Source organism: Carcharhinus amblyrhynchos, chromosome 33 (genome assembly GCF_965287045.1).
Source record: "Carcharhinus amblyrhynchos chromosome 33, sCarAmb.v2.hapA, whole genome shotgun sequence".
Lineage (NCBI taxonomy): Eukaryota > Metazoa > Chordata > Chondrichthyes > Carcharhiniformes > Carcharhinidae > Carcharhinus > Carcharhinus amblyrhynchos.
Genome location: NC_137356.1, coordinates 1,990,111 through 2,017,300, shown reverse-complemented (window position 1 = coordinate 2,017,300; position 27,190 = coordinate 1,990,111). Strand labels below are relative to the sequence as shown.

Below are 27,190 nucleotides of genomic sequence, written 5' to 3'. Positions count from 1 at the left end.
AGCTGTACATTTATAAATTCCTTGATGTCCTGATGCTGCGTGGGAAATACGGAGGATTCCAGGATGAGGAATCTCAACATTGCTGCCGTTACTGGGATCTTCCCATTTTAATGTAGGTGTGGGATTTCCATTGGAATTGCAGATCAGTGTAACCTCATCACCTTTATTGACATTTACTGGAAATCCTGACACAGTTTTATTATTTACTGAAATGATTGTGTTTCCTGGTTTATCTGGAAAAGAAATGTGAAATATTATGAAAAAGAAGGTGATTAGAGAGGCAGCAGTGATGGGACACAAATTCAGCCCCATTGTCAGTGAGTTCCCAATTCCAGCTGTGTCAGTGTGGGATATTGAATCCCCACAGTTCTGAAAGACGCCATTCGGCCCATTGAGTCTGCACCAACTCTCCAAAACAGCATCTCTGCCAGGCCCTCCCCTCTGTGCTATCATCTTAACCCCATGCATTTACCATGGCTAGTCCACCTAACCTACACTTCTTTAGACACAAAGGGGCAGTTTAGCGTGCCCATTCCGCCTAATCTGCACATCCTTTGACAGTTTGGGGAACCCGGAGGAAAACCACACAGACAGTGGGTGAACATGCAAATCCCACATGGAGAGTGACGCAAGGCCAGAATGGAGGCCAGGTCCTTGGCTTTATGAGGCAGCAGTGCTAACCACTGTGCCAGATTGCTACCCTTCATCAGCAACAATGGAGTGGAACGGGAAAATGACACAAAATAAATAATAGAATTTCACAAACGAATGGACGCCCAGGATTTAATTGGAGGAACTGAACTGATTTTTCAATCCTCCAGAGATTAATTATTTATCCTTTGAAATTTGAACAATATTACAAACTGACCTGTGACCCTGATGTCCACTTCCTTCTCATCAGTTCCATAGCAATTGGTAGCTGTACATTTATAAATTCCTTGATGTTCTGATGTTGCGTGGGAAATACGGAGGATTTCAGGATGATGAATCTCAACATTGCTGCCATTACTGGGATCTTCCCATTTTAATGTAGGTGTGGGATTTCCATTGGAATTGCAGATCAGTGTAACCTCATCACCTTTATTGACATTTACTGGAAATCCTGACACAGTTTTGTTATTTACTGAAATGATTGTGTTTCCTGGTTTATCTGGAAAAGAAATGTGAAATATTATGAAAAAGAAGGTGATTAGAGAGGCAGCAGTGATGGGACACAAATTCAGCCCCATTGTCAGTGAGTTCCCAATTCCAGCTGTGTCAGTGTGGGATATTGAATCCCCACAGTTCTGAAAGAGGCCATTCGGCCCATTGAGTCTTCACCAACTCTCCAAAAGAGCATCCCTGCCAGGCCCTCCCCTCTGTGCTATCATCTTAACCCCATGCATTTACCATGGCTAGTCCACCTAACCTACACTTCTTTAGACACAAAGGGGCAGTTTAGCGTGCCCATTCCGCCTAATCTGCACATCCTTTGACAGTTTGGGGAACCCGGAGGAAAACCACACAGACAGTGGGTGAACATGCAAATCCCACATGGAGAGTGACGCAAGGCCAGAATGGAGGCCAGGTCCTTGGCTTTATGAGGCAGCAGTGCTAACCACTGTGCCAGATTGCTACCCTTCATCAGCAACAATGGAGTGGAACGGGAAAATGACACAAAATAAATAATAGAATTTCACAAACGAATGGACGCCCAGGATTTAATTGGAGGAACTGAACTGATTTTTCAATCCTCCAGAGATTAATTATTTATCCTTTGAAATTTGAACAATATTACAAACTGACCTGTGACCCTGATGTCCACTTCCTTCTCATCAGTTCCATAGCGATTGGTAGCTGTACATTTATAAATTCCTTGATGTTCTGATGCTGCGTGGGAAATACGGAGGATTTCAGGATGAATCTCAACATTGCTGCCATTACTGGGATCTTCCCATTTTAATGTAGGTGTGGGATTTCCATTGGAATTGCAGATCAGTGTAACCTCATCACCTTTATTGACATTTACTGGAACTCCTGACACAGTTTTGTTATTTACTGAAATGATTGTGTTTCCTGGTTTATCTGGAAAAGAAATGTGAAATATTATGAAAAAGAAGGTGTTTAGAGAGGCAGCAGTGATGGGACACAAATTCAGCCCCATTGTCAGTGAGTTCCCAATTCCAGCCGTGTCAGTGTGGGACACATTCCACAGTTTGTCCAGAAACGAAGGCCGAAAAGATCAACGTTGGAAAACAGGTACCTCTGATCCAGTATAGTGCTGGGAGTGCACAGACCATCATATTAAGTCAAGCTGCTCTTTCGTAATCCAGAACACATGCTGGAATTACTTAAAACAATGAATAAAATATTCATTCATAACAATATTTGTTAAAATGAAACAGATCACTGAGTTTATAATCCAAACTACACAGTCACTGTTTTCAACATTTTCTTATGATCCTCAAGTGTCAGCAACATTTCCTGCAAATCAGGTAATAGCAAGTGTCACAAATATTCTCTGAAGCAGCTTCTCTTTGATTACATAGGATATGTAGCCCAGCAACAGGCCCTCCCACCCAATTAGCCAGCTCTTATTTCCCACTCAGGCTCATTATCTGAATATGTAAATGTGTCAATAAACTTCCAAACTCAATGGGAGGGATCGAATTGTTTGAAATGATGTAAATCAGACATGCTGCAATATTAACTACCATGAACTATCCGAACGTTATCTGAACGTAATGATACCAATAAACAGGATTCTTACCGTACACCATAACGAAAATGGTATTATTCTTTGGTGGAACTGATGGATACGCCTCAAAATCAGCCGTACAGACAACTTCTGTCAGACCCGACACCTGTGGTGTCCACGCTGCAGTTTCCCGGACGGTATTGGAACTTGGCCTTGTTGTTGTTGAATTCAGTTCTTCACCATCCCGAGACCAACTTATCCTCATTTTCTCAGCAGGATAGACATTCGAGACTTCACATATTAACGTGGCTTCTCGCTTCACTTCTATGGATCTTTTGTCAAGGATTCTAGGCGAATCCATAAAAGCTGCAACACGGAGAAGAAATTCACTTCATTTGGATTTGCTGTGATGTGTTTGCATTCCTAATGGACAGAGCAGAAACTGATCCACACAGCCCAATACACACATTGCAGGAATCCATCACACTTCTCACTGTGAGAAAACTTGAACCATCATCAGAAGGTCACATTCTTTATTTTTGAGATTTATTTTGCAGACAGCCCGAGTATCTAACTCTACTACTTTTGCACCAGTCACTATGAGTAGAACAGGCTGATATACTCACTAATTTCCCTCCACTGTGATCTTTAATTATATCTGTCTACGCCATCCCAATCGAAGTTTGGATGTTAGCGTGTGGGATTCTGGGTGTGAGCCTTGCCAGTTTGTTTTGTTCTCCCTGCATGATGAGATTGGCTGATCTGCTCCATGACCATCACCTCCTCTGACTACTGAGATGTGTAAGGCAGCCAGATGGATTTCCTTTAGACATTACTGTCTCTGTGAGGAAACCTCTGACAGTGAAGAAAGCAGGAGAGTGATAGTAATATCAGCACCTGGGCCATTCTGGAAACAAACATACTTTCACCAATTTGTTTCTTCTAATCAGCAGAGGGAACACTCATTTGGACCTAAAACTTGTTTCACATACTGGTTATCTCTCAGAGTCTGGTATCTCTGCATTGCCTGAAAGAATATCCTGAAACAAGATACAGTGTTTAGTAATATTCTTATTCGACAATAATATTCTATGTAGCAGTTAATATTTTATTTCCTTTCATGAGGCTGGCCTTAGCCTTCCTTTCTCTGATTCCAGGAATCAGGATGGGGTCTTGGACGACAATTTGGAGTCAATTAATAACATGTCAGGTTTGGTATTTACTGTAGTTTAGAAGAATGAGAGAGAATCGTATTTGACGCATAAGATTCTGAGAAGGTTTGACACGGTCGATGCTGTGAGCTTTTTACCGTTGGCTAGTAAATCTAAAACTAGAAACTTTGGTCTTCGGACAAGAGGGTCAGTCATTTGAGACTTAAGGAAATAAATCTTCCATCCCAGAGGACTGTGGATGTCAGTCATCGAGTACATTCAATGCTACAATAGAGACTTTTACACCTTGCTTTTTGTGAGGTGGGAAGACTCTGCAGGCCTTTGAAAAAGGCAAGCAGGAGGGACCTGGATGTGGAAATTGAACCCCATTTCTGACAGACCTAACTTTGGTAGTGGGGAGAAGATGGGGTGTGACTCACTCAGGAGGGAAACACAAACTCAGCAGGGCTATTTGAACTTGGTGCTCAATTTAAGCCAAGCCCATTCTGCCTGTTGCAAATGACTAAACTGTGGGAGTCATGAAACGATGGAATAGACGTAAAGACTCTTGAAGAGTGGATAAGATTTGTTTCAGTGTCATGATCAGAAGTTTATTTTTTAATTCCTTACTATTTAAACATTAAAAACACAGGCAGAGAGTTAAAAAAAAACCTTTGCTGTACTGCTTTGATTGACCGTCCATCTAACTTAGGTGAGGAAAATACATTAGCTTGAGAAAGCAATTTGAATAGTGAGTATTTGTTTGTAATTTCCCCAGGGACTATTAAAGGGAAAGTGGCATTGAGGTTACAATCAAATCAGCCATGATCTTATTGAAGGTGTTGGATTACTTATTTACTTATTTGTCACAAGTAGGCTTAAACTAACACTGCAATGAAGTTACTATGAAAATCCCCAAGTCACTACACTCCAGTGCTTGTTTGGGTACACTGAGGGAGAATTTAGTTTGGCCAATGTGCCCTAACCAGCACATCCTGCAGACTGTGGGAGGAAACTGGAGCACCCGGAGGAAACCCATTCAGACACGGGGAGAACATGGAAACTCCACACAGACAGTGACCCAAGCCGGGAATCAAACCTGTGTCTCTGGTGCTGTGAGGCAGCAGTGCTAACTACTTTGCCGTTGTGCGATTAGTTCAAAGGGCAAACAGCCTACTGCTGTCCTAATTTGTATATTCATACGCTCGTATCATTAATTTTCAAAATCCATCATTATCCTAACAGGGGCTTCTGAGTTGGCAGTTTGATTGGCAGTTTAAAAAGCCTGTAAAAAGCTGAGTTTGAAATGGGGTCTGAATAAAGGTTTGAATGTTTTTACAGGAGATTAGTAACTTGAAGATATTTGAAAGCTTTTCTGGATTCTGTGAATGGGAGTATTTTCCACTATTAAGTAAGTATGAGTGAGAGGTGTAATAGTTGTTTGAAGTCTCCATCTCTAAGGTGTGGCCATGATGAATACTGGTTGAGTAGCTCTGGAGGTTGCATAGAAGATACGGGGACATAGGGGCTTCGTGAGGGGGGCATTGATGACTATAAAGGTGGCATGGAGGATATGAGGGTCAATGGGGGATGGGTGGAGTTGTCAAGAGTTGACAATGTGTTGGCATGAAGGGTAAGAGGAGCTGGGGGTTGATGGGGGAATAGATCGGTATGAAAGTGATATGGCAGGTTGGCAAGACGGTGAAGTGTGAGGGCTAGAACTTTTAGTTTTTTGAAGGAGTAACCAAGAAGGTAGATGAGGGCAATGCAGTTGATGTTGTCTACATGGACTTTAGCAAGGCCTTTGACAAGGTACCGCATGATCGGTTATTGCAAAGGTTAAATCTCATGAGATCCAGGGTGAGGTAGCTAAATGGATACAAAATCGGTCTGATGACAGAAGCCAGAGAGTTGTGGTAGAGGGTTGCTTTTCAAACTGGAGGCCTGTGATCAGCGATGTGCCTCAGGGATCGGTGCTGTCATTTCTCATTTATATTAATGATTTGGATGAGAATATAGGAGGCATGGCTAGTAAGTTTGCAGATGACACCAAGATTGATGGCAGAGTGGGTAGTGAAGAAGATTATCTGGGATCTTGATCAGTTGGGCCAGTGAGCTGACGAATGGCAGATGGAGTTTAATTTAGATATATGTGAGGTGATGCATTTGGTAGATTGAATCAGGGCAGGACTTACTCAGTTAATGGTAGGGCATTGGGGAGAGTTACAGAACAAAGGGATCGAGGGGTACAGGTTCATAGCTCCTTGAAAGTGGAATCACAGGTGGACAGAATGGTGAAGAAGGCATTCAGCATGCTTGGTTTCATTGGTCAGAACATTGAATACAGGAGTTGGGACGTCTTGTTGAAGTTGTACAAGACATTGGTAAAGCCACACTTGGAATATTGTGTACAGTTCTGGTCACCCTAACTATTATAGAAATGATATTATTAAACTAGAAAGAATGCAGAAGAGATTTGCCTGGATGCCTTGATGGTTTGAGTTATAAGGAGAGGCTGGATAGACTGGGATTTTTTTCTCTGGAGCGTAGAAGGCTGAGGGGGTGATTTTATAGAGCTGTATAAAACAATGAGGGGCATTGATCAGCTAGATAGTCCATATGTTTTTCCAAAGGTAGGGGAATCTAAAACTAGAGGGCCAAATGCAGGCAACTAGGACTAGCTTAGGAGTTAAAAAAAAGGTGGCATGGACAAGTTGGGCCAATGGACCTGTTTCCATGCTGTAAACCTGTATGACTGTATGACTGTACAACAAATCGCCAGAGAACTGAAGTGGCCTTCTAACCCTCTGGCCTGAGCACTCATTGCCCCCTAGCCATCTTGCTCTGCTTCTGGGGTTAATGGGCTTAAATCTATCCTATCTCTGCCTGCACAGAGAGAAAATTGCATGCACTGGGTACTCTTAACACTGGAGGTGGCCCAACAAGTTGTGAAATTTTCAGACTCAAGTTACCCACCTCAATAAGAAAAACGCGGCCTTGGATTCTCGGAGAATGGAAGGATATGGGGATCTAACAGAAAGGTGAGTTACGGTCAAAGACCATAACCGATTGAGTGGGATGTTCCAGGGACGTGGGTTTAAATCCCACCACAGCAGCAGGTAGAATTGAAATTTAATTAATAAATTCTGGAATTGAAATCTTAGGGGCGATTCTCCCAAAAGTGCTGAATTGCCGAGAAAACTGGTGTAAATCATGACAGTTTATTCAGTTAAACTTCAAACCCGAACCTCTCACACTTTGTTCAATGCAGAGGTCACAATCATGACTCTCATTAAAAGTTCGGTGGGGTGGGGAGCTATTCACACTGGAGTCTGACAGTTCCAGGTCTCTGTGCATCTGTCAGGCTCCCTGTTTGATGGCCAGCTTGATCGCTGGCCAACCCGGGACACTTGCACTGCTGCAGCCGCCCCCACCCCACCCCCGCCATCCCACAGCCTAATGGCAGCCCGATCATGGCCTCCACAAGCATTCCCAGGCCAGCCTCAAACCCAACCCCCGTCTAGAGTGTCCTGGTCTCCAGCACTCTCTCTCCCAGCAGTGACAATCTCACACCCCCCCCCGATTCTGGCAGACCCCTTCCCCCGCCATGGGAGGCAGGACCACCACCCCACCCCACCCCGGCACACAACCCCCACCGCCGCCACCACCCCCCCACCCCCCACTCCCCACCACCACCCCCACGCACCTCCAGCCCCCACCACCACCCCCACGCACCTCAAATGCTGGCTTCCCTCCAGCCCCTACCGATCCCAATGCAGAGTGACAGCGGGAGGCCCCAATCGCCCCCTAGGCCCCACCCACAATTTATTCAGCTGATTGGCCCCTCCCACAATAGGCCACACCCCTTGGCCCACCCTCTTTGCCCCCTTGGCTCAGCCCCTTTGCTATCATCCTGCCTCCTTGACCCCACCCCCTTTGCCCCCTAGGCCCACCCTCTTGACCACCGTTGGAGCATTGGACCCATCCCCTTCCCTTACATCCAGCCCCCTCAGCCCTGCCCTCTGGCACCTTGACCCTGTCCCTTCTCTCCATAGGCCTGGCCCTCTTTGGCCACGCCACTTGGCATTCTTTGATGCCTGGTGTGCAGTGTCTGGGGCACAGGCCAGCACTGCCAGTGTGCCCATGCCCTGAGCATGGGCAGTTTGCCCCTTGGACAGTGCCATGGGGCACAGGTTGGCACTTCCAGTGTGCCCATGCCCAGAGGTACCAGCCCCTCACCACCTGACCCCTTGGAAGGGCCCGGATTGCCCCCTTCACACGGGCGGTGTCTCCTGTCATTTCCCCACATTCTGGGGAGCTAGTCTGAACCCCGCCAGTGTGAAAGACTCCTGGCGTGGTGGGAGATGCTATCGGGCACAGTGAATTCCGTGCTGGGACCGATCGTCACACTTAAAATAAGATTTAAGTTACTTACCTCTCTTCCTGCCTGTTTCCAGTGCGGTCCCAATGCGCCTGTTCTCCGGCTGTGGGAGACGTGTATGCATTGGGAACATGTGCACGAATCCCACGAAATGGCCGACACGCGATTCCCCCAACCTGATGCATCAAAAAATGTGTGTGTCGGGATGGGAGAATCGGGCCCCTAGTCTCAGTAACGCTGCCCACAAAACTATCACTGATTTTTCTAAAAACCCATTCTGGTTCACTAATGTCCTTTTGGGAAGGAAATCTGCCATCCTTACCTGGTCTGGCCTAAATGTGGCTCCAAAGTGGTTGACTGGCTTTTAATTATCCTCTAAAATGGCCCAGCGAGCCAGTCAACTGGCCAACAAGTGCTGGTCTTGCCAGTGGCACCAATGTCCCATTAAAGAACAAAGAAAACAAGTTAAAGGGTTTGCATGGCCATTCTTGGTCCAATTCCTCAAGTTCTTATGCCTTGCAAAATCATTCTTGATCCTTTCAAACTAATTTGGCACATTCCTCACCTGACTGAAAAACTAAAACTTCCAGTTACACATTAGAAAAATAAGAACATTGCAAATTTGCTCCTGGATTCAAGGTGCACAATTTTTATCCAATGTTTTTTGTGCAATGGATAAACCAGGAGCTATTGAAGGCCTTCCATTACTTATTCTCTTCAAATTAGAGATATTAAACCCATTCTTAAAAAAAGGAGAGTGTTTCTCACGCAAGTGGAACTTACAGTAAGTTTGCAGAGTTACAGAGGAGTTTGCGATTAGTTTTCTGTTGTTAGAGCCCAAATCCACTTCGGCCAAGCAGGTGTACACCTGTCCATCATCTGACACACTCGCAGTGAAACTGAAGACATTCCTCAATCTTTTATCTTCATCTGGAAAACCTTCTTCTCCTGCGGAATTACTCTGAACAATCTCACTCCCCCTCAGCCATGTGAGTGTGAGTTTATTGTTTGGATAGACTCTCGGACCAATGCACTCCAGACTATATCTTCTGTTAACTTCCAGCACTTCCGGAGGTGAAGTAATGTTTATCTCACGATCTGTTAAAGGAGATGACCAGGAATTATGGAAACAGTGTATATCTGAATGTTTCTCTGCACTCCTCCTTTCACTCATCACACACCATTTTCACCAAGTATGTCAATAGTCAATGTGTCCAATAGAGACTATTCTGATCAAAAATATTCCTCTGGTCCACAAACCCTGTCCAAGTTGTGCTTCAACAATTCTCTGCACTTTGTACTAAGCCTTGAGTAATGATCTTGGACTTTGATTATAATTAACAATGATGGAAAATGAAACTATCATGGAATAAAATGACAGGCAACAATCTAAAGTTGAGCGGCAGACATTGAAATTAGAAAGATTTTTATTCAGGATGGAACAGCGATCCTGTGCTGATCAGGTCATTAGATATACATGTGCAAGTGGTTTGGTGAATCTTGCAGGGATAGGAAAGAAGTCGCAGTTTGCTTCCTTATCTCAGGGGTCAAAACAACCACATTCCAGACATCCTAAAGTGACTCTGGCATCACACACATCTGCTGGTAGTGTGATATACCCGTATTCAGGGTAATCGCTGTGGCACTGGTACCTGGGCACCAGTATCCTGATCTTCTTCTGGCTCCACTACCTCTTGCTGTTAATGGACCTGTCCTAACCTGAGCTGGAGTTTAGAAGAGAAAGAGACAACCTGATTGAAAGATGTAAGATCCCAAAGGGTCTTGACAGAGTGGATTTGGAGATGATGGAGGGAATTTTCGCATCCCTCCCTCCACCGGATTGTAGCGAGCAGGGGCCGGACCATGCAAAGGATAGCTAGATCTTTGAACAGTGAAGGAACTAAGGGTCATGCTGAGTGGGTGGATAAGTGGAACTGAGTCCACAAAAACATCAGCCATGATCTTATTGAATGGTGGAGCAGGCTCGAGGGCTAGTGGCCCACTCCTGCTCCGAGTTCTTATGTCTTTATGCAAAGGTCTGTTAACCTCATGCAGGATTTTCTGGTTTTGGGGCACACACCCAGAAAATCCCACACCATACTTCCTCCTGTGGAGGAACCTGGGACTAAGAGTCACTGTGTAAAGATAATGGGTCACCCTTTTAAGGAAGAGATTAGGATATGTTTTTTTCTCTCAGAGACCATGAATCTTTGGAGAGAGCCTTTGAATATTGTTAAGGCAGAGCTTAGACAGATTCTTGATAAATAAGGGGGTGAAAGGTTATTCGAGGTGGGGTGTGTGAGATTGTGGTTACAGTCAGATCAGCCATGGTTTTATTGAATGCTGCAGCAGGCTCAAGGAGCTGAATGGTTCTGAATTCTATTTATATGTTCCTCCTCATCTGGACCCCACAGTGAGTAGAACAGCAGGTTTGTCTGGAACTGGCATCATCTCTGTCTGAGTGGATGAGTAAACAAATTGCAATGATACTCCTACACAGCATTTGCCTCCAGCTTTGAGTCTTTAAGCCAATACTAAGCCCTATTCTTGGCATCATCTAGACTTGGGTCTCCCCACCCCACACCTAGAAGGTGAAGGACATTCTGGAGGACTGCAGATTAGTTTTCCTCTCTTTCATACCTCAGTGTCCTTGGGGATTGACCAGGGTAATACTAGCCATTTGCAAGACCCTTCCCTTAAGCACTATTCAGCTTGCCTTCGTGATTCTATATTGAGACAATTACCTTGGCATCACAGAAAGACTGACCACAAAAGCCCTTGTCAACTGTGATCATTTACCAGGAGAATGAAGAACTGGATTCAGGATTTTACATGTGCCACCACCTGTACCTCATGGAAGCATCCACTCCTGCTCCCTCCATCACTCCCTTCATTCCTACCTCCAACAACAACAAATATCAATCAACAAACAATACCCTGCAGTTCCAGACCTTGGAATGTGATCCATTAGTCATGGAGTAGAGCTGGTTTATTGGCGGTGGAACCTCAAGAGGAGAAATCAGCTGGGTTTTGCTCTCCATGGAGTGAACAAATAATTCATAGGCTGCTCTTTAACTTGGCCCAAAAATGAAGCATTAACACGTCCCACCAGAAAGGAGACCGCTCCTTCATCAAACGCTGGAAAGATTTTATGAACCAACAACAACTTTGGCAGTTCCATGGTGTGATTGAAGTTTGCCAGTGCATCAAGCATCTTCTACCCTCCCTCTGATACCCACCAAGCGGATCCATCACCCTACAGAATCAACACCTGTCATTCCTGTCCCTCCTGTAAGCTTTCAAACTCCCCCTCTTACCCTGGACCTTGTGGACATCCCTACTCTCCCCCCATCTATGTACAAATGCCCCCTTGATATTAAACCCTCCTGTTCTCAAGGCCAGCTAGACCCTGACTTTCCGCAACTTCCTCAGTAAGACCATCCACTACCTCCCCTTGAGCCTAGGATGTTCACCCTATTGATCCAACTCCCCTGACTGTCAATTTACTGTTTGCCTCATTCGACTCCTTAAGCCCAAAGTCTTGACATCATTGATCACACCCTTTACACCCATCTCTCTACAACGCTCACTGCCCAGAAAGCCCATCCACCACCCTACAGTTGGACCAAGGCCTTTGTGACATGCTTACCTCTCCTAACATGCCCTAGACAGTCTGACATTCTTCCCCGGATATCCTTGCCACCCCTGTCCAGCTTCTATGTAGCTTGGCCTACTGGCACCCAATCTCAATCAAGATGTTGACATTTATGTGCATTCTCCAAAAAGGACAAGCAGCAATTATTCACACGAGCTCCAAGAAGAAGACCTCAGCAGTAGCACACTATCTATATGCAGTCGTGAATCTGAACACAATAATTTCTCTCTATTGGAGAGCAGAGTTTGAAAGAGGCACTTAATTCCATGGCCAAATAATGAAGATTCATGACTTCTACAATGGGAAGGGGAACAATTTTCCCTAAAAAAATCAAAGTGCTCAACAGGCAGGAAGACCTCCCGTTTTCCCGCCTGCTTTTTGGGTGAGTTGTGTCTCGGTTAGTTAGCAATAGAGAGACTGTCAGGTGACTCACGCCAGTAGTGGGCGGGGTCTAAACCTGCTGGAGAAGAAGGCAGCAATACTCGGGGGCCATTCATTGGGCATGCATCAATCTCCCAATCCAACGGCCAGCCCCAATGTCTGATGGCTGGTTCCGATCCATGATTGTCGGCCTCACCAGTACCTCCCACCTCTGATACAGACTTCCCTCTTTCCCTTCCCTTCTACCTGTCCCCCCATCTGACGACCCCTGACTGGCCCCACACCTAAGGCCCTGCGCTCTTGGCGCTGCTTGGAGTGTCAGGCTAGCAGTGCCAGGGTGCCAAGTTGGCAGTGCCAGGTTAACACTGACCCCCCCCCCCCCAAATGTCCAACCTCCAGGGGGCCTCAATGGCCTTTGGTCCCACAGGCGAGGCCATCACATTTCCACCTAGGAGGAAAAGGACAGCAGATGCTTAGAAACATCCATTTCCCACCAATGTAATTCAGGATATAGTTCAGGATGTGGTTTCACTAAGGAGAAGGGCCATGTTTTTGAGGATGAGAGTGTGATACAGGCTGATAGGATGGAGGAGGTAGATGTTCTGAGGGAAGATGTATTAACAATTTTGAAAAACCTGAGGGTGGATAAGTCCCCTGGGCCAGATGGGATATATCCTAGGATACTGTGGGCGGCAAGGGATGAGATTGTGGAGACTTTGGCTTTGATCTTTGGGTCCTCACTGTCCATGGGGATTATGCCAGAGGACTGGAGAGTGGCGAATGTTGTTCCTCTCTTCAAGAAAGGAAATAGGAATGACCCTGGTAATTATAGACCAGTCAGTCTTACTTTGGTGCTCGGTAAGTTAAGGGAAAGGGTCCTGAGGGATAGGATTTATGACCACTTGGAAAGATGCAGTTTAATCTGGGATAGTCAGCACGGTTTCGTGAGGGGTAAGTCCTGCCTCACAAATTGAATTCTTTGAGGAGGTAACTAAATGTGTAGACGAAGGTAGAGCAGTTGACGTCGTATAAATGGATTTTAGTAAGGCGTTTGATAAGGTTCCCCATGGTAGGCTCATGAAGAAGATAAGAATATGTGGGACAGAAGGAAATTAGGCTGATTGGATAAGTAACCGGTTGTCTCGTATAGAGAGGGTGGTGGTGGAGGGAAAATTTTCAGACTGGAGGCCAGTTACCAGCGGTGTACCACAGGGGATCAGTGCTGGGTCCTCTGCTATTTGTGATTTTTATCAATGACTTGGAGGAGGGGACTGAAGGGTGGGTTAGTAAATTTGCTGATGACACCAAGATTGGAGGAGTAGTGGATGAGGTGAAGGGCTGTTGTAGGCTGCAAAGAGACATTGATAGGATGCAGAGCTGGGCCAAAAAGTGGCAGATGGAGTTTAACCCTGATAAGTGTGAGATGATTCATTTTGATAGGACAAACCTGAATGCGGATTACAGGATCAACGGCAGGGTTCTGAGGAATGTGGAGGAACAGAGAGATCTTGGGGTTCATATCCACAGATCTCTGAAGGTTGCCACTCAAGTGGATAGAGCCGTGAAGAAGACTTATAGTGTGTTAGCGTTTATTAACAGGGGGTTTGAGTTTAAGAGCTGTGGGGTTATGCTGCATCTATACAGGACCATGGTGAGACCACATTTGGAATATTGTGTTCAGTTCTGGTCACCTCAGTATAAGAAGGATGTGGAAGCATTGGAGAGAGTGCAGAGGAGATTTACCAGGATGCTGCCTGGTTTGGAGGGTAGGTCTTATGAGGAAAGGTTGAGGGAGCTGGGGCTTTTCTCTTTGGAGCGGAGGAGGATGAGAGGTTTATAAGATAATGAGGGGGATAGATAGAGTGGACGTGCAGAGACTATTTCCTCAGGTGGATGTAGCTGTTACTGGGGGGGTATAACTATAAGGTTCATAGCAGGAGATATAGGAGGGATGTCCGAGGTAGATTCTTTACTCAGAGAGTGGTTGGGGTGTGGAATGCACTGCCTGCTGTGATAGTGGAGTTGGACACTTTAGGAACTTTCAAGCGGTTATTGGATAGGCACATGGAGCACACCAGAATGATAGGGAGTGGGATAGCTCAGCACAACACTGAGGGCTGAAAGGCCTGTACTGTGCTGTAATGTTCAATGTTCTAGGATACTTTTCACAGTCTAAAAATGTTCAGATTGCCTTTTGCCTGAATTTCTATTTTCCATTCACATATAGAACAAGAGTTTTCACTTACTGTATACCGTGACCACCTTTTTCTCCTCCTTCGACTGAGAATTCTCCGATTTACAGATCACAGTGCATGGTGCTGCAAAATCCCATGCCTCAATACTCGGGAAATAGTCTCTGTACCAATTACTGCCAGTTATTGTGTTAGGAAGTATCCCCGCTTTATATTCCACATTGATTATTGGGTCTGTACATGTGGTAGTACAGTTCACCTCTAAAGAATCTCCAAATTCCACAGCTGAGGGGTTTGTGTTGATCCTGATCTCAAATCCAGTTACAATAGCTGCCAAGGAAACAAATCACAGTAAATCCATGGATATTGATCCCATTCAATGTTATTGAGAGTAACTCCTCAAGATAAAAGCACATTTTCTAACTACCTGATTAAGCAGGCCTCTCTGTCAAAAACAAGGCACTAATTATGTGAAATTCATAGAATCATAGAAATGTACAGCACACAATGAGGCCATTCAGCCCATCATGTCTGTGCTCATTAAAATAGAGCTATCCAGCCTGACCCTGCTTCCTGGCTCTTGCTGGGCAGTTTCAGCATTCCAAGAGCATACCCAAGTGGTTTTTCAATGTGTTGAGGTTTCTGCAGTGAGTTCCAGGCCCCCACCACTGCCCACTTTGTGAAAAGATCCCACCACAATTCTTCTTTAATCCTTCTACGTATCGCTTCAAATCTACGCCTCTGGCTACTGATCTCTCTGCTAAGAGAAAATAAGTCCTTTGGAGTTACTCTATCCAGGGCCCTCATAATTTTACACACCTCAATTAAATCTTCCCTCAGCCGCTTTATTCCAAAGAAACAATCTCAGCCTATCTGGTCTTTCTGGATCGTTCTCCTGTCTGGACAATGTGCTTGGAAGTCTTTTCATACCCTCTCTGTTGTTTCCACATCCTGTTTAAAACACTATGACCAGGACTGTGTGCAATACTTTAATTGTATCATAGCCAGTGTTTTATACACTTGTAGCATATCTGCTCTTATCAGCAATTCTTTGGTTGAAAAGAGAAAGGATTTTTTATATCTCCTTGTCACCTTGTCTACCTAACTGCTACCTTCAGTGTTTATGGACATGTAGTCCAAGTGTTTCCACTCCTTTAACTCCTAACTCTCCAAACGTTGTTACTCTTTACTCTCCTCTGGTCTTACTCATCCTCCCCTAAGTGAATTACCTCACACTTCTCTGGGTTGAATTCTGCCCACCTGACCAGCCCACTGATCTCTTCCTGCAGGCTACAGCTTTCTTCCTTATTATCTAACACACAGCCAATTTTTCATCACCTGTAAAATTGTAATCATCTCCCCTCTATTTAATTCTAAAACATTGACGTTCTTTGCATCTCACTGTAAACTGCTTTCCTGTCACAAAAACACCCTCTGGCTGATACTCTTTGTTTCTTGCCAGTGACCAAATTTTTTGAGAATTTTCTTTCATAGAATCCCTACAGAGCAGCAGGAGGCCATTCGGTCCATCGACTCTGCACCGACCACAATCCCACCCAGCCCCCATTCCTGTAACCTCACACATTTACCCTGCTAATCCCCCTGACACTAGAGTTAATTTAGTGTGGCCTCTCAACCTAATCCACACATTGTTGGAGTGTGGGAGAAACTGGAATAACCAGAGGAAGCCCACGCAGACATGGGGAGAATGTGCAGACCCCACACAGACAGTGACCCAATGCTGGAATTGAGCCCGAGTTCCTGGTGCTGTGAGGCAGCAGTGCTACTGTGCCACCGTGCTGCCCCAGTTTTCCATTTTTCCTTAAATCCCATTGGCTTTTACTTTTTTGACCAAGCTGCAGTGTGAGGACGTAGACCTCATCAAACACTCTACCCTCACTCGCTTTTGTTAAAAAATTCAATTAACTTGGTCAGATTCAATCTTCCACGAACAAATCCATGCTGATGAGCTGTGATCAACTTCCGCCTTCATTTCATGTGGAACCATTTGAAATTACTCATGATAATAAGTCCAGGTTGAGTGTTTTCCTTCATTCATTGGTGTGGAGAATATCATTTTACCTGATGTAGGGAAGAGGATATCAACCTGCTACTCACATTCCAATGTACCTGGCCCTGATATATATAAACACAGGTTTTCCTTTCTTTCCAAGGCTCTCTCGGGAGAGCAACATAGCCTTCAATTTTCTCCCTCAGAGGACATCAGGTTGCCCAGGATTAGAAATGCAAGAACAGGAGGTGTGCACCCACCCACCTCTCTGGTCACAGAGGAGTTTGCACTTTAAAAGCATTAAGCACATGTGAGGAAAATGCAAGTATGGAACATTCAGAAGCGAAAGTGGGGTGGTTTGTGTGCACTGAATATTGTTGCAGCAGAACGGAACGTACACTGCTATGGTTTGTTATTTATAGAGGTTAAAGTCACACAGGAAAAGCTGCTGTATCAGTGATGATTAATCTACAAATGGCTCTTATATATGCTGGCTGAAAGATGAAAATATACCCTGAAGCAAGGTATAGTCCAGAAAATCTCTTCCTTTTCCTAGCACACAAAACAGTAAACATGGGAGGAGATCACAATAATTGTGAAACAGACACATGGAGCACAAGGCAAACTAATGCTATATCTTTACCAACACTTGTGAATGCACAAATATCTTGAATAGTTGCCTGCTTTTATTTCTTTTTGACTTTTTTCACCATCAATTAAATTTCTATTTCCCGTCATCAAACTGAAACCTTGCAGTATGACAGGAACCCAGTACATTGAAACAACTGGTATCAGGAGTAGGCCACTCAGCCCCTCGAACCTGCTCCGTCATTCATTAAATTCAACATCCTGATCCCCCCTTCCCCCCGTATCCCTTGATCCCTTTAACCCCAAGAACTATAAGACCCCTTGTCAGAGTTATATCTAATTCCTTCTTGAAATCAGACAACGTTTTGTCACCAGCTACTTTCTGTGGGAGTGAATTCCATACATTCACCACCCTCTGGGTGAAAAAATGTCTCCTCACCTCCGTTCTAAAAGATTTACCCCTTATCCTCAAACTCTGACCCCTAGTTTTGGACTCCCCCACCTGTTACAGTTGATTGCAGAATAAAACTAGCAAATATCATTTCAACTGTGTGGATGCAAATACCATTTCATACTATTTGAGGCTATGAAAATAAATAAAATTTTCTTATATTTGAAAGCTCTTGAGAGAATCATAGTCACACCCACCTGTTCCAATGGAAAATGTGAAAAGCCACAGACACTCAACCGGTGAAATTAGCCGAAAATCCATCATGGTTGAATTTCAAAAGAGATGTGCTCTGGATCCACAATAACCCTAAAAGCTCAAACCTTTCGAGTATTTGACTAAAGCTACAGTCCTTCCCTGGTAATAACATCAATTTATTCACGGAGCAATTGAGAGCTTGAGTTGGGTGGCGTCAGTTCAAACAGCATCTTCCGGTAGAGTCAACTGTCAACTGACAAGAATCTAGGGGATTTCTACACTCATACTGTTCATCTCGTAGAAAACTGTGCTTCCACAGTTTCACTTTCATTGTGTGTTCAGAGTCAAAATGGGGTTCTTTAGGGTTTGTCTGTTTTCTCTGGGTAAACTACTCAAGACTAGTTTGTTAAAACCATTATTATTTCTTTATAACTCAACATACGGGTTGCATGGCCTGGCCTATTCAGACACAATGTAAATGGGACAAAGTATCATATTTTGCAATATCTTTCAAGTAGCACTGAGATATATTGTGAGCCAGACTCGTGTGTGTGTGTGTGTGTGTGTGTGTGTGTGTGAGAGTGTGTGTGAGTGTGTGTATGTGTGTGTGTGAGTGTGCGTGTGAGTGTAGATGTGTGTGTGTGAGTGTGTGTATGTGTGTGTGTGAGTGTGCGTGTGAGTGTAGATGTGTGTGTGTGAGTGTGTGTATGTGTGTGTGTGAGTGTGCGTATGTGTGTGTGTGCATGTGTGTGAGAGTGTGTGTGTGAGTGTAGGTGTGTGTGTGTGTGAGTGTGTGCGAGTGTGAGCGACTGTGCGTGTGTGAGTGTGTGTGTGTGAGTGCGTGTGTGTGTGTGTGAGAGAGTGTGTGTGAGTGTGTGTATGTGTGTGTGTGAGTGTGTGTGTGAGTGTAGGTGTGTGTGTGTGTATGTGTGAGTGTGCGTGTGAGAGTGTGTGTGTGAGTGTAGGTGTGTGTGTGTGAGTGTGTGCATGTGTGTGTGAGTGTGAGTGACTGTGTGTGTGTGTGTGTGTGTGTGTCAGTGTGTGTGTGAGTGTGTGTGTGTGTGTTGGGGGGGTGACTAATTGAATTAGATTGAAAACAGACTGCAAATTGAAGACTACATGAGTAGGAGTGTAACAAATCCAGGTTAAAGTCCAGCCAGTTTATTTGATTCACAAACAGGGCATATAAAGGCAGAACTCTCCACTCACCTGCTGAAGGAACAGTGCATCCAAAAGCGAGTGGGATTACTATCAAATAAACTGGTTGGATTTAAACCTGGTGTTGTGAGACTTCTTACTGTGTTTACCCCAGTCCAACGCCGGCATCTCCGCATCACGAGTAGGAGTGGCCATGAGATCCTGAGGAGCATGTGCACCCATGGTGTGGAGACGCTGGTGTTAGACTGGGGTAAACACAGGAAGAAGTCTCACAACACCGGGTTAAAGACCAACCAGATTATTTGATCGTAGACCCACTAGCTTTTGGAAGCTCTGTTCCTTCGTCAGGTGTGTGGAAGGTGCATATGCATTGAACAGAATTGTGAAGAAAGCAACTGGCAGCCACTTTTGGAGAAGACAATTGTTGTGTCTGCAAGTTTTTGATGGGACTGCTTTTTCCAGTATTGGGTGAGAGAGGGAGAAGCCTGTAAAATTCTTCCCCTGTTGCAACAGAGAATGCCTGTGGTAATCTTAGTGTAAAGTCTCGTGGAGAAAAACCAAGAGAGTCAAATGAAAGGGTTGTTTGGTTCTGAATTTATCTAAGCAGAGTTCAGGGTGTTTAATACAGAGACCGCGATCTTACCATTTCACCCCAGCGGCCGATGGGGGTAGTGAGCCAACAAGAACACGAGAGATTTCTCGCCTTTTGCGGTCTTACCAGACCCGGACATCCGGAGACAGAAGTTTCACTCCTGAAAAAGACAGGAGATGATCTCAACATTAAATTACTATTCAAAGTAGAATTTGAATATGATGACAGAGCACCGGCCACAGACATCTGAGCTCACTGCCCTCCGCAGTGTCACCGGTGAATGTTCTCTCCAGCAAGGATGAAATATGGTCACCATCAAAGAGAGACTGGAGGCTATCGAGTCTCTTCCAGGAGGGGAGGAGCACAGGGGGCTGCCTCTTGGGCAGTGTCAATTTGGCACTGCCAGCCTGACATGGCGGCAGTGCCCACCGGGCCCCATGGCACTGCTGGATTGGTACATGGACGGTGCCCACCAGAAGGTGCAAACAGGATGGGACCCGAGAGGAGAGGGCGAATCAGAGAGGAAACAGGCTCAATGCCCGGAAACAGCAGCAATCCCACACACACTGCACTCTCGTGATCCGGGGGGGGGGGACACACTGCACTCTCGTGATCGGGAGGGGGACACACTGCACTCTCGTGATCCGGGGGGGACACACTGCACTCTCGTGATCGGGGGGGGACACACTGCACTCTCATGATCGGGGGGGGACACACTGCACTCTCGTGATCGGGGGGGTCACACTGCACTCTCGTGATCGGGGGGGGGACACACTGCACTCTCGTGATCGGGGGGGTACACACTGCACTCTCGTGATCGGGGAGGGGGGGACACACTGCACTCTCGTGATCGGGGGGGTCACACTGCACTCTCGTGATCGGGGGGACACACTGACTCTCGTGATCGGGGGGGGGACACACTGCACTCTCGTGATCGGGGGGGGACACACTGCACTCTCGTGATCGGGGAGGGGGGGGACACACTGCACTCTCGTGATCGGGGGGGGGGACACACTGCACTCTCGTGATCGGGGGGGGTCACACTGCACTCTCGTGATCGGGGGGGGGGACACACTGCATTCTCGTGATCCGGGGGGGGTCACACTGCACTCTCGTGATCGGGGGGATCACACTGCACTCTCGTGATCGGGGGGGGACACACTGCACTCTCGTGATCGGGGGGGACACACTGCACTCTCGTGATCGGGGGGATCACACTGCACTCTCGTGATCGGGGGGATCACACTGCACTCTCGTGATCGGGGGGGTCACACTGCACTCTCGTGATCGGGGGGGGACACACTGCACTCTCGTGATCGGAGGGGGGACACACTGCACTCTCGTGATCGGAGGGGGGACACACTGCACTCTCGTGATCGGGGGGGACACACTGCACTCTCGTGATCGGGGGGGACACACTGCACTCTCGTGATCGGGGGGGGACACACTGCACTCTCGTGATCGGGGGGGACACACTGCACTCTCGTGATCGGGGGGGGACACACTGCACTCTCGTGATCGGGGGGGACACACTGCACTCTCGTGATCGGGGGGGACACACTGCACTCTCGTGATCGGGGGGGACACACTGCACTCTCGTGATCGGGGGGGACACACTGCACTCTCGTGATCGGGGGGGGACACACTGCACTCTCGTGATCGGGGGGGGACACACTGCACTCTCGTGATCGGGGAGGGGGGGGACACACTGCACTCTCGTGATCGGGGGGGGGACACACTGCACTCTCGTGATCGGGGGGGGACCACACTGCACTCTCGTGATCGGGGGGATCACACTGCACTCTCGTGATCGGGGGGGGACACACTGCATTCTCGTGATCGGGGAGGGGGGGGACACACTGCACTCTCGTGATCGGGGAGGGGGGGGACACACTGCACTCTCGTGATCGGGGAGGGGGGGGACACACTGCACTCTCGTGATCGGGGGGGACACACTGCACTCTCGTGATCGGAGGGGGGACACACTGCACTCTCGTGATCGGGGGGGGACACACTGCACTCTCGTGATCGGAGGGGGGACACACTGCACTCTCGTGATCGGGGGCGACACACTGCACTCTCGTGATCGGGGGGGACACACTGCACTCTCGTGATCGGGGGGGGACACACTGCACTCTCGTGATCGGGGGGGGACACACTGCACTCTCGTGATCGGGGGGGACACACTGCACTCTCGTGATCGGGGGGGACACACTGCACTCTCGTGATCGGGGGGACACACTGCACTCTCGTGATCGGGGGGGGACCACACTGCACTCTCGTGATCGGGGGGATCACACTGCACTCTCGTGATCCGGGGGGGGGGACACACTGCACTCTCGTGATCGGGGGGGGACACTGCACTCTCTGTAACAGTGATCGGGGGGGACACTGCACTCTCTGTAACAGTGATCGGGGGGGACACACTGCGCTCTCTGTAACAGTGATCGGGGGGGGGACACTGCGCTCTCTGTAACAGTGATCGGGGGGGGACACTGCACTCTCTGTAACAGTGATCGGGGGGGGACACTGCGCTCTCTGTAACAGTGATCGGGGGGGGACACTGCACTCTCTGTAACAGTGATCGGGGGGGACACACTGCGCTCTCTGTAACAGTGATCGGGGGGGGACACACTGCGCTCTCTGTAACAGTGATCGGGGGGGGACACTGCGCTCTCTGTAACAGTGATCGGGGGGGGACACTGCGCTCTCTGTAACAGTGATCGGGGGGGGGGACACTGCGCTCTCTGTAACAGTGATCGGGGGGGGACACACTGCGCTCTCTGTAACAGTGATCGGGGGGGACACTGCGCTCTCTGTAACAGTGATCGGGGGGGGACACTGCGCTCTCTGTAACAGTGATCGGGGGGGGACACACTGCGCTCTCTGTAACAGTGATCGGGGGGGGACACTGCGCTCTCTGTAACAGTGATCGGGGGGGGACACACTGCGCTCTCTGTAACAGTGATCGGGGGGGGACACTGCGCTCTCTGTAACAGTGATCGGGGGGGGACACTGCGCTCTCTGTAACAGTGATCGGGGGGGGACACTGCGCTCTCTGTAACAGTGATCGGGGGGGGACACACTGCACTCTCTGTAACAGTGATCGGGGGGACACACTGCGCTCTCTGTAACAGTGATCGGGGGGGGACACTGCGCTCTCTGTAACAGTGATCGGGGGGGGACACACTGCACTCTCTGTAACAGTGATCGGGGGGGGACACACTGCGCTCTCTGTAACAGTGATCGGGGGGGGACACACTGCGCTCTCTGTAACAGTGATCGGGGGGGGACACACTGCGCTCTCTGTAACAGTGATCGGGGGGGGACACTGCGCTCTCTGTAACAGTGATCGGGGGGGGACACACTGCGCTCTCTGTAACAGTGATCGGGGGGGGACACACTGCACTCTCTGTAACAGTGATCGGGGGGGGACACTGCGCTCTCTGTAACAGTGATCGGGGGGGGACACTGCGCTCTCTGTAACAGTGATCGGGGGGGACACTGCGCTCTCTGTAACAGTGATCGGGGGGGGACACTGCGCTCTCTGTAACAGTGATCGGGGGGGGGACACACTGCGCTCTCTGTAACAGTGATCGGGGGGGACACTGCGCTCTCTGTAACAGTGATCGGGGGGGGACACTGCGCTCTCTGTAACAGTGATCGGGGGGGGACACTGCGCTCTCTGTAACAGTGATCGGGGGGGGACACACTGCGCTCTCTGTAACAGTGATCGGGGGGACACACTGCGCTCTCTGTAACAGTGATCGGGGGGGAAACTGCGCTCTCTGTAACAGTGATCGGGGGGGGACACACTGCACTCTCTGTAACAGTGATCGGGGGGGGACACACTGCGCTCTCTGTAACAGTGATCGGGGGGGGACACACTGCGCTCTCTGTAACAGTGATCGGGGGGGGACACACTGCGCTCTCTGTAACAGTGATCGGGGGGGGTCACACTGCGCTCTCTGTAACAGTGATCGGGGGGGGACACTGCGCTCTCTGTAACAGTGATCGGGGGGGGACACTGCGCTCTCTGTAACAGTGATCGGGGGGGGACACACTGCGCTCTCTGTAACAGTGATCGGGGGGGGACACACTGCACTCTCTGTAACAGTGATCGGGGGGGGACACACTGCGCTCTCTGTAACAGTGTTCGGGGGGGGACACACTGCACTCTCTGTAACAGTGATCGGGGGGGGACACACTGCGCTCTCTGTAACAGTGATCGGGGGGGGGACACTGCGCTCTCTGTAACAGTGATCGGGGGGACACACTGCGCTCTCTGTAACAGTGATCGGGGGGGGACACACTGCGCTCTCTGTAACAGTGATCGGGGGGGGGACACACTGCGCTCTCTGTAACAGTGATCGGGGGGGGACACTGCGCTCTCTGTAACAGTGATCGGGGGGGGTCACACTGCGCTCTCTGTAACAGTGATCGGGGGGGGACACTGCGCTCTCTGTAACAGTGATCGGGGGGGACACTGCGCTCTCTGTAACAGTGATCGGGGGGGGGACACTGCGCTCTCTGTAACAGTGATCGGGGGGGGGACACTGCGCTCTCTGTAACAGTGATCGGGGGGGGACACTGCGCTCTCTGTAACAGTGATCGGGGGGGGGACACTGCGCTCTCTGTAACAGTGATCGGGGGGACACTGCGCTCTCTGTAACAGTGATCGGGGGGGGGACACACTGCATTCTCTGTAACAGTGATCGGGGGGGGGACACTGCGCTCTCTGTAACAGTGATCGGGGGGGGACACTGCGCTCTCTGTAACAGTGATCGGGGGGGGACACTGCGCTCTCTGTAACAGTGATCGGGGGGGGACACTGCGCTCTCTGTAACAGTGATCGGGGGGGGGACGCACTGCACTCTCTGTAACAGTGATCGGGGGGGGACACTGCGCTCTCTGTAACAGTGATCGGGGGGGGACACTGCGCTCTCTGTAACAGTGATCGGGGGGGACACTGCACTCTCTGTAACAGTGATCGGGGGGACACACTGCACTCTCTGTAACAGTGATCGGGGGGGACACACTGCGCTCTCTGTAACAGTGATCGGGGGGGGACACTGCGCTCTCTGTAACAGTGATCGGGGGGACACTGCGCTCTCTGTAACAGTGATCGGGGGGGGACACTGCGCTCTCTGTAACAGTGATCGGGGGGACACACTGCGCTCTCTGTAACAGTGATCGGGGGGGGACACTGCGCTCTCTGTAACAGTGATCGGAGGGGGAGGGGGGAGACACACTTCTTACCCATGTAACTGTCTAAATGCTTTTTAAAAAACAAAGTTGTACCCACCTCTACTACAGCCTCTGGCAGCTCGTTCCATTTAAATGTTTTATTCAAAAGCACTATTGATGTTTTGAAGCACTTTATCAGCCAATCAAGTCTCTTTTAAATTGTCGACACTGTTGTAATGTAGGAATGTACAAAGACATCATCCATCATGGGTTTTCACACTCATCACCGCAGATTCAGGCTCTCCCGATGTTTATGAACATATCTTAACTCCAGTTAACACCCATCACATGAATATAATTAAACAAAATTAATATTCATAATTAATACAGAAACTCATGAAAATGGATCTGTCTGGCCCAAAGAGCTGATATAACTTCAGGAATCTCACATAATAAAATCGAAATACCGCAGAAATCTGAGATAAAAACAGGAAATGCTGGAAAAGCTCAGTGGATCTGGTGGGTTCTGTGGAGAGAGAAACAGACAGTATGGATGGAATTCTCCCATTTTCAGACAAAGTTTGGGAATTTCTGCTTCTGTTTGTCTCCGGTGGGTTTGGCAATGGGAGCAGAAAGTCTTACAGGAAATTCAAATTGTGTTTCACACCAGCATAAACACAGGGAGCAAATGGATGCAGTGAGGTGGGTTTCTGGTGAAACCAGAATTGTGCACTGGGACAGCATTTAAAAATGGCACCCCAATCTTCAGAAAACTAAATTACTGGTGGGATGGTTCAGTCAGAGCCTGCCTATCCAGAGTTACTGGTTTGATGGTTTAGTCAGAGCCTGCCTATCCAGAGTTACTGGTTTGATGGTTCAGTCAGAGCCTGCCTATCCAGAGTTACTGGTTTGATGGTTCAGTCAGAGCCTGCCTATCCAGAGTTACTGGTTTGATGGTTTAGTCAGAGCCTGCCTATCCAGAGTTACTGGTGGGATGGTTCAGTCAGAGCCTGCCTATCCAGAGTTACTGGTGGGATGGTTCAGTCAGAGCCTGCCTATCCAGAGTTACTGGTTTGATGGTTCAGTCAGAGCCTGCCTATCCAGAGTTACTGGTTTGATGGTTTAGTCAGAGCCTGCCTATCCAGAGTTACTGGTGGGATGGTTCAGTCAGAGCCTGCCTATCCAGAGTTACTGGTTTGATGGTTCAGTCAGAGCCTGCCTATCCAGAGTTACTGGTTTGATGGTTTAGTCAGAGCCTGCCTATCCAGAGTTACTGGTGGGATGGTTCAGTCAGAGCCTGCCTATCCAGAGTTACTGGTGGGATGGTTCAGTCAGAGCCTGCCTATCCAGAGTTATGTTGTGGGACCCACGCCCACCTACCTGAGGCTTGTGAGCTTGAGTCCTGAGCTACACGACAGAGAAAGCTGCTATAGCTGTTGTCTGCCTTTCTCGATATCCGGGAAAATTCTGCCCAATGTGCCGTGGTGAGTGTCAGGAATGTGGCGTATTCCTGCTACAACCGGAAGGAAAAATGCCAAATTTCCCACACCTGGCCTCATTAATGATGCGCCTGGGAGTTTTGTGCTGTATTCGGTGGTGAGTAGACCTGGATAACACTTAGCCCAGCATTGTGTCTGGGTGTCATATTGAAAAAGCATCCAACATTACAAACCCACCATTGAAGAAAGAATGAAGAGAGATCTCCAGGAGCACTAAGCCTGGAATATAGAGCTCCCAGGTTCAAAGGTGGATCTCTAGGATCATTCTAGGCTGGAAGATGGACTCCTTCCTGGATACCGCACCTGGAAGGTGTTTCACCTGCAGATTCACCCCTGACGCACTGCTCTGGCATTCCAGAGTCCAGAGTTGTGGGCAGCCTCTATCCCCAATTCCTCAGGCATTGTTCAGATTGGTCCTGATATCTACACAGCATGTTGTTTCGAATATCCTTCATGCCAAAGTGTTTTCCTGCTCAGCCTCAGGGATAATCCAGTGTGGGGAGTGGGGGAGGACTGGGAAGGGCAGCGTTCAGGCCTCCATCTGCATCCCATTACCAGGATGTAAATCTGGTTCATTCCAGCCTCTGATAGGCCAGAGTGAACCATCATGTTGGACACAGCAGAAAATCCTGCCTTAAATTCACACCGGCCTGAAATGGATTTTTGCGCTCTTGCCACATTAACATAAGAACATAAGAACTAGGAGCAGGAGTCGGCCATCTGGCCCCTCGAGCCTGCCCCACCATTCAATAAGATCATGGCTGATCGTTTTGTGGACTCAGATCCACTTTCCCGCCCGCTCACCATAACCCTTAATACCTTTACTGTTCAACAATTTATCTCTCCTTGTCTTAAAAACATTCAATGAGGGAGCCTCAACTGCTTCACTGGGCAGGGAATTCCACAGATTCACAACCCTCTCTGTGAAGAAGTTATTCCTCAACTCAGTCCGAAATCTGTACCCCCTTATTTTGAGGTTATGCCCCCTAATTGTAGTTTCACCCACCAGTGGAAATAACTTCCCTGCTTCTATCTTATCTATTCTTTATATGTTTCTACTCTGAATTCCAAT

General features: G+C 48.1%; 1 protein-coding gene across 1 annotated transcript in view; it reads right to left on the bottom strand.

The window, feature by feature from the left end:
• LOC145360878 (vascular cell adhesion protein 1-like) overlaps positions 1-27,190 on the bottom strand; it is a 142,093-nt gene that overhangs the window by 62,975 nt on the left and 51,928 nt on the right. The window contains exons 8-9 of the mRNA XM_080216379.1: positions 14,492-14,767; positions 8,993-9,307 (exon numbers count right to left, since the gene is read on the bottom strand). Coding sequence (XP_080072505.1) covers positions 8,993-9,307; positions 14,492-14,767 — 591 coding nt within the window. The remainder of the gene's footprint in view (positions 1-8,992; positions 9,308-14,491; positions 14,768-27,190) is intronic.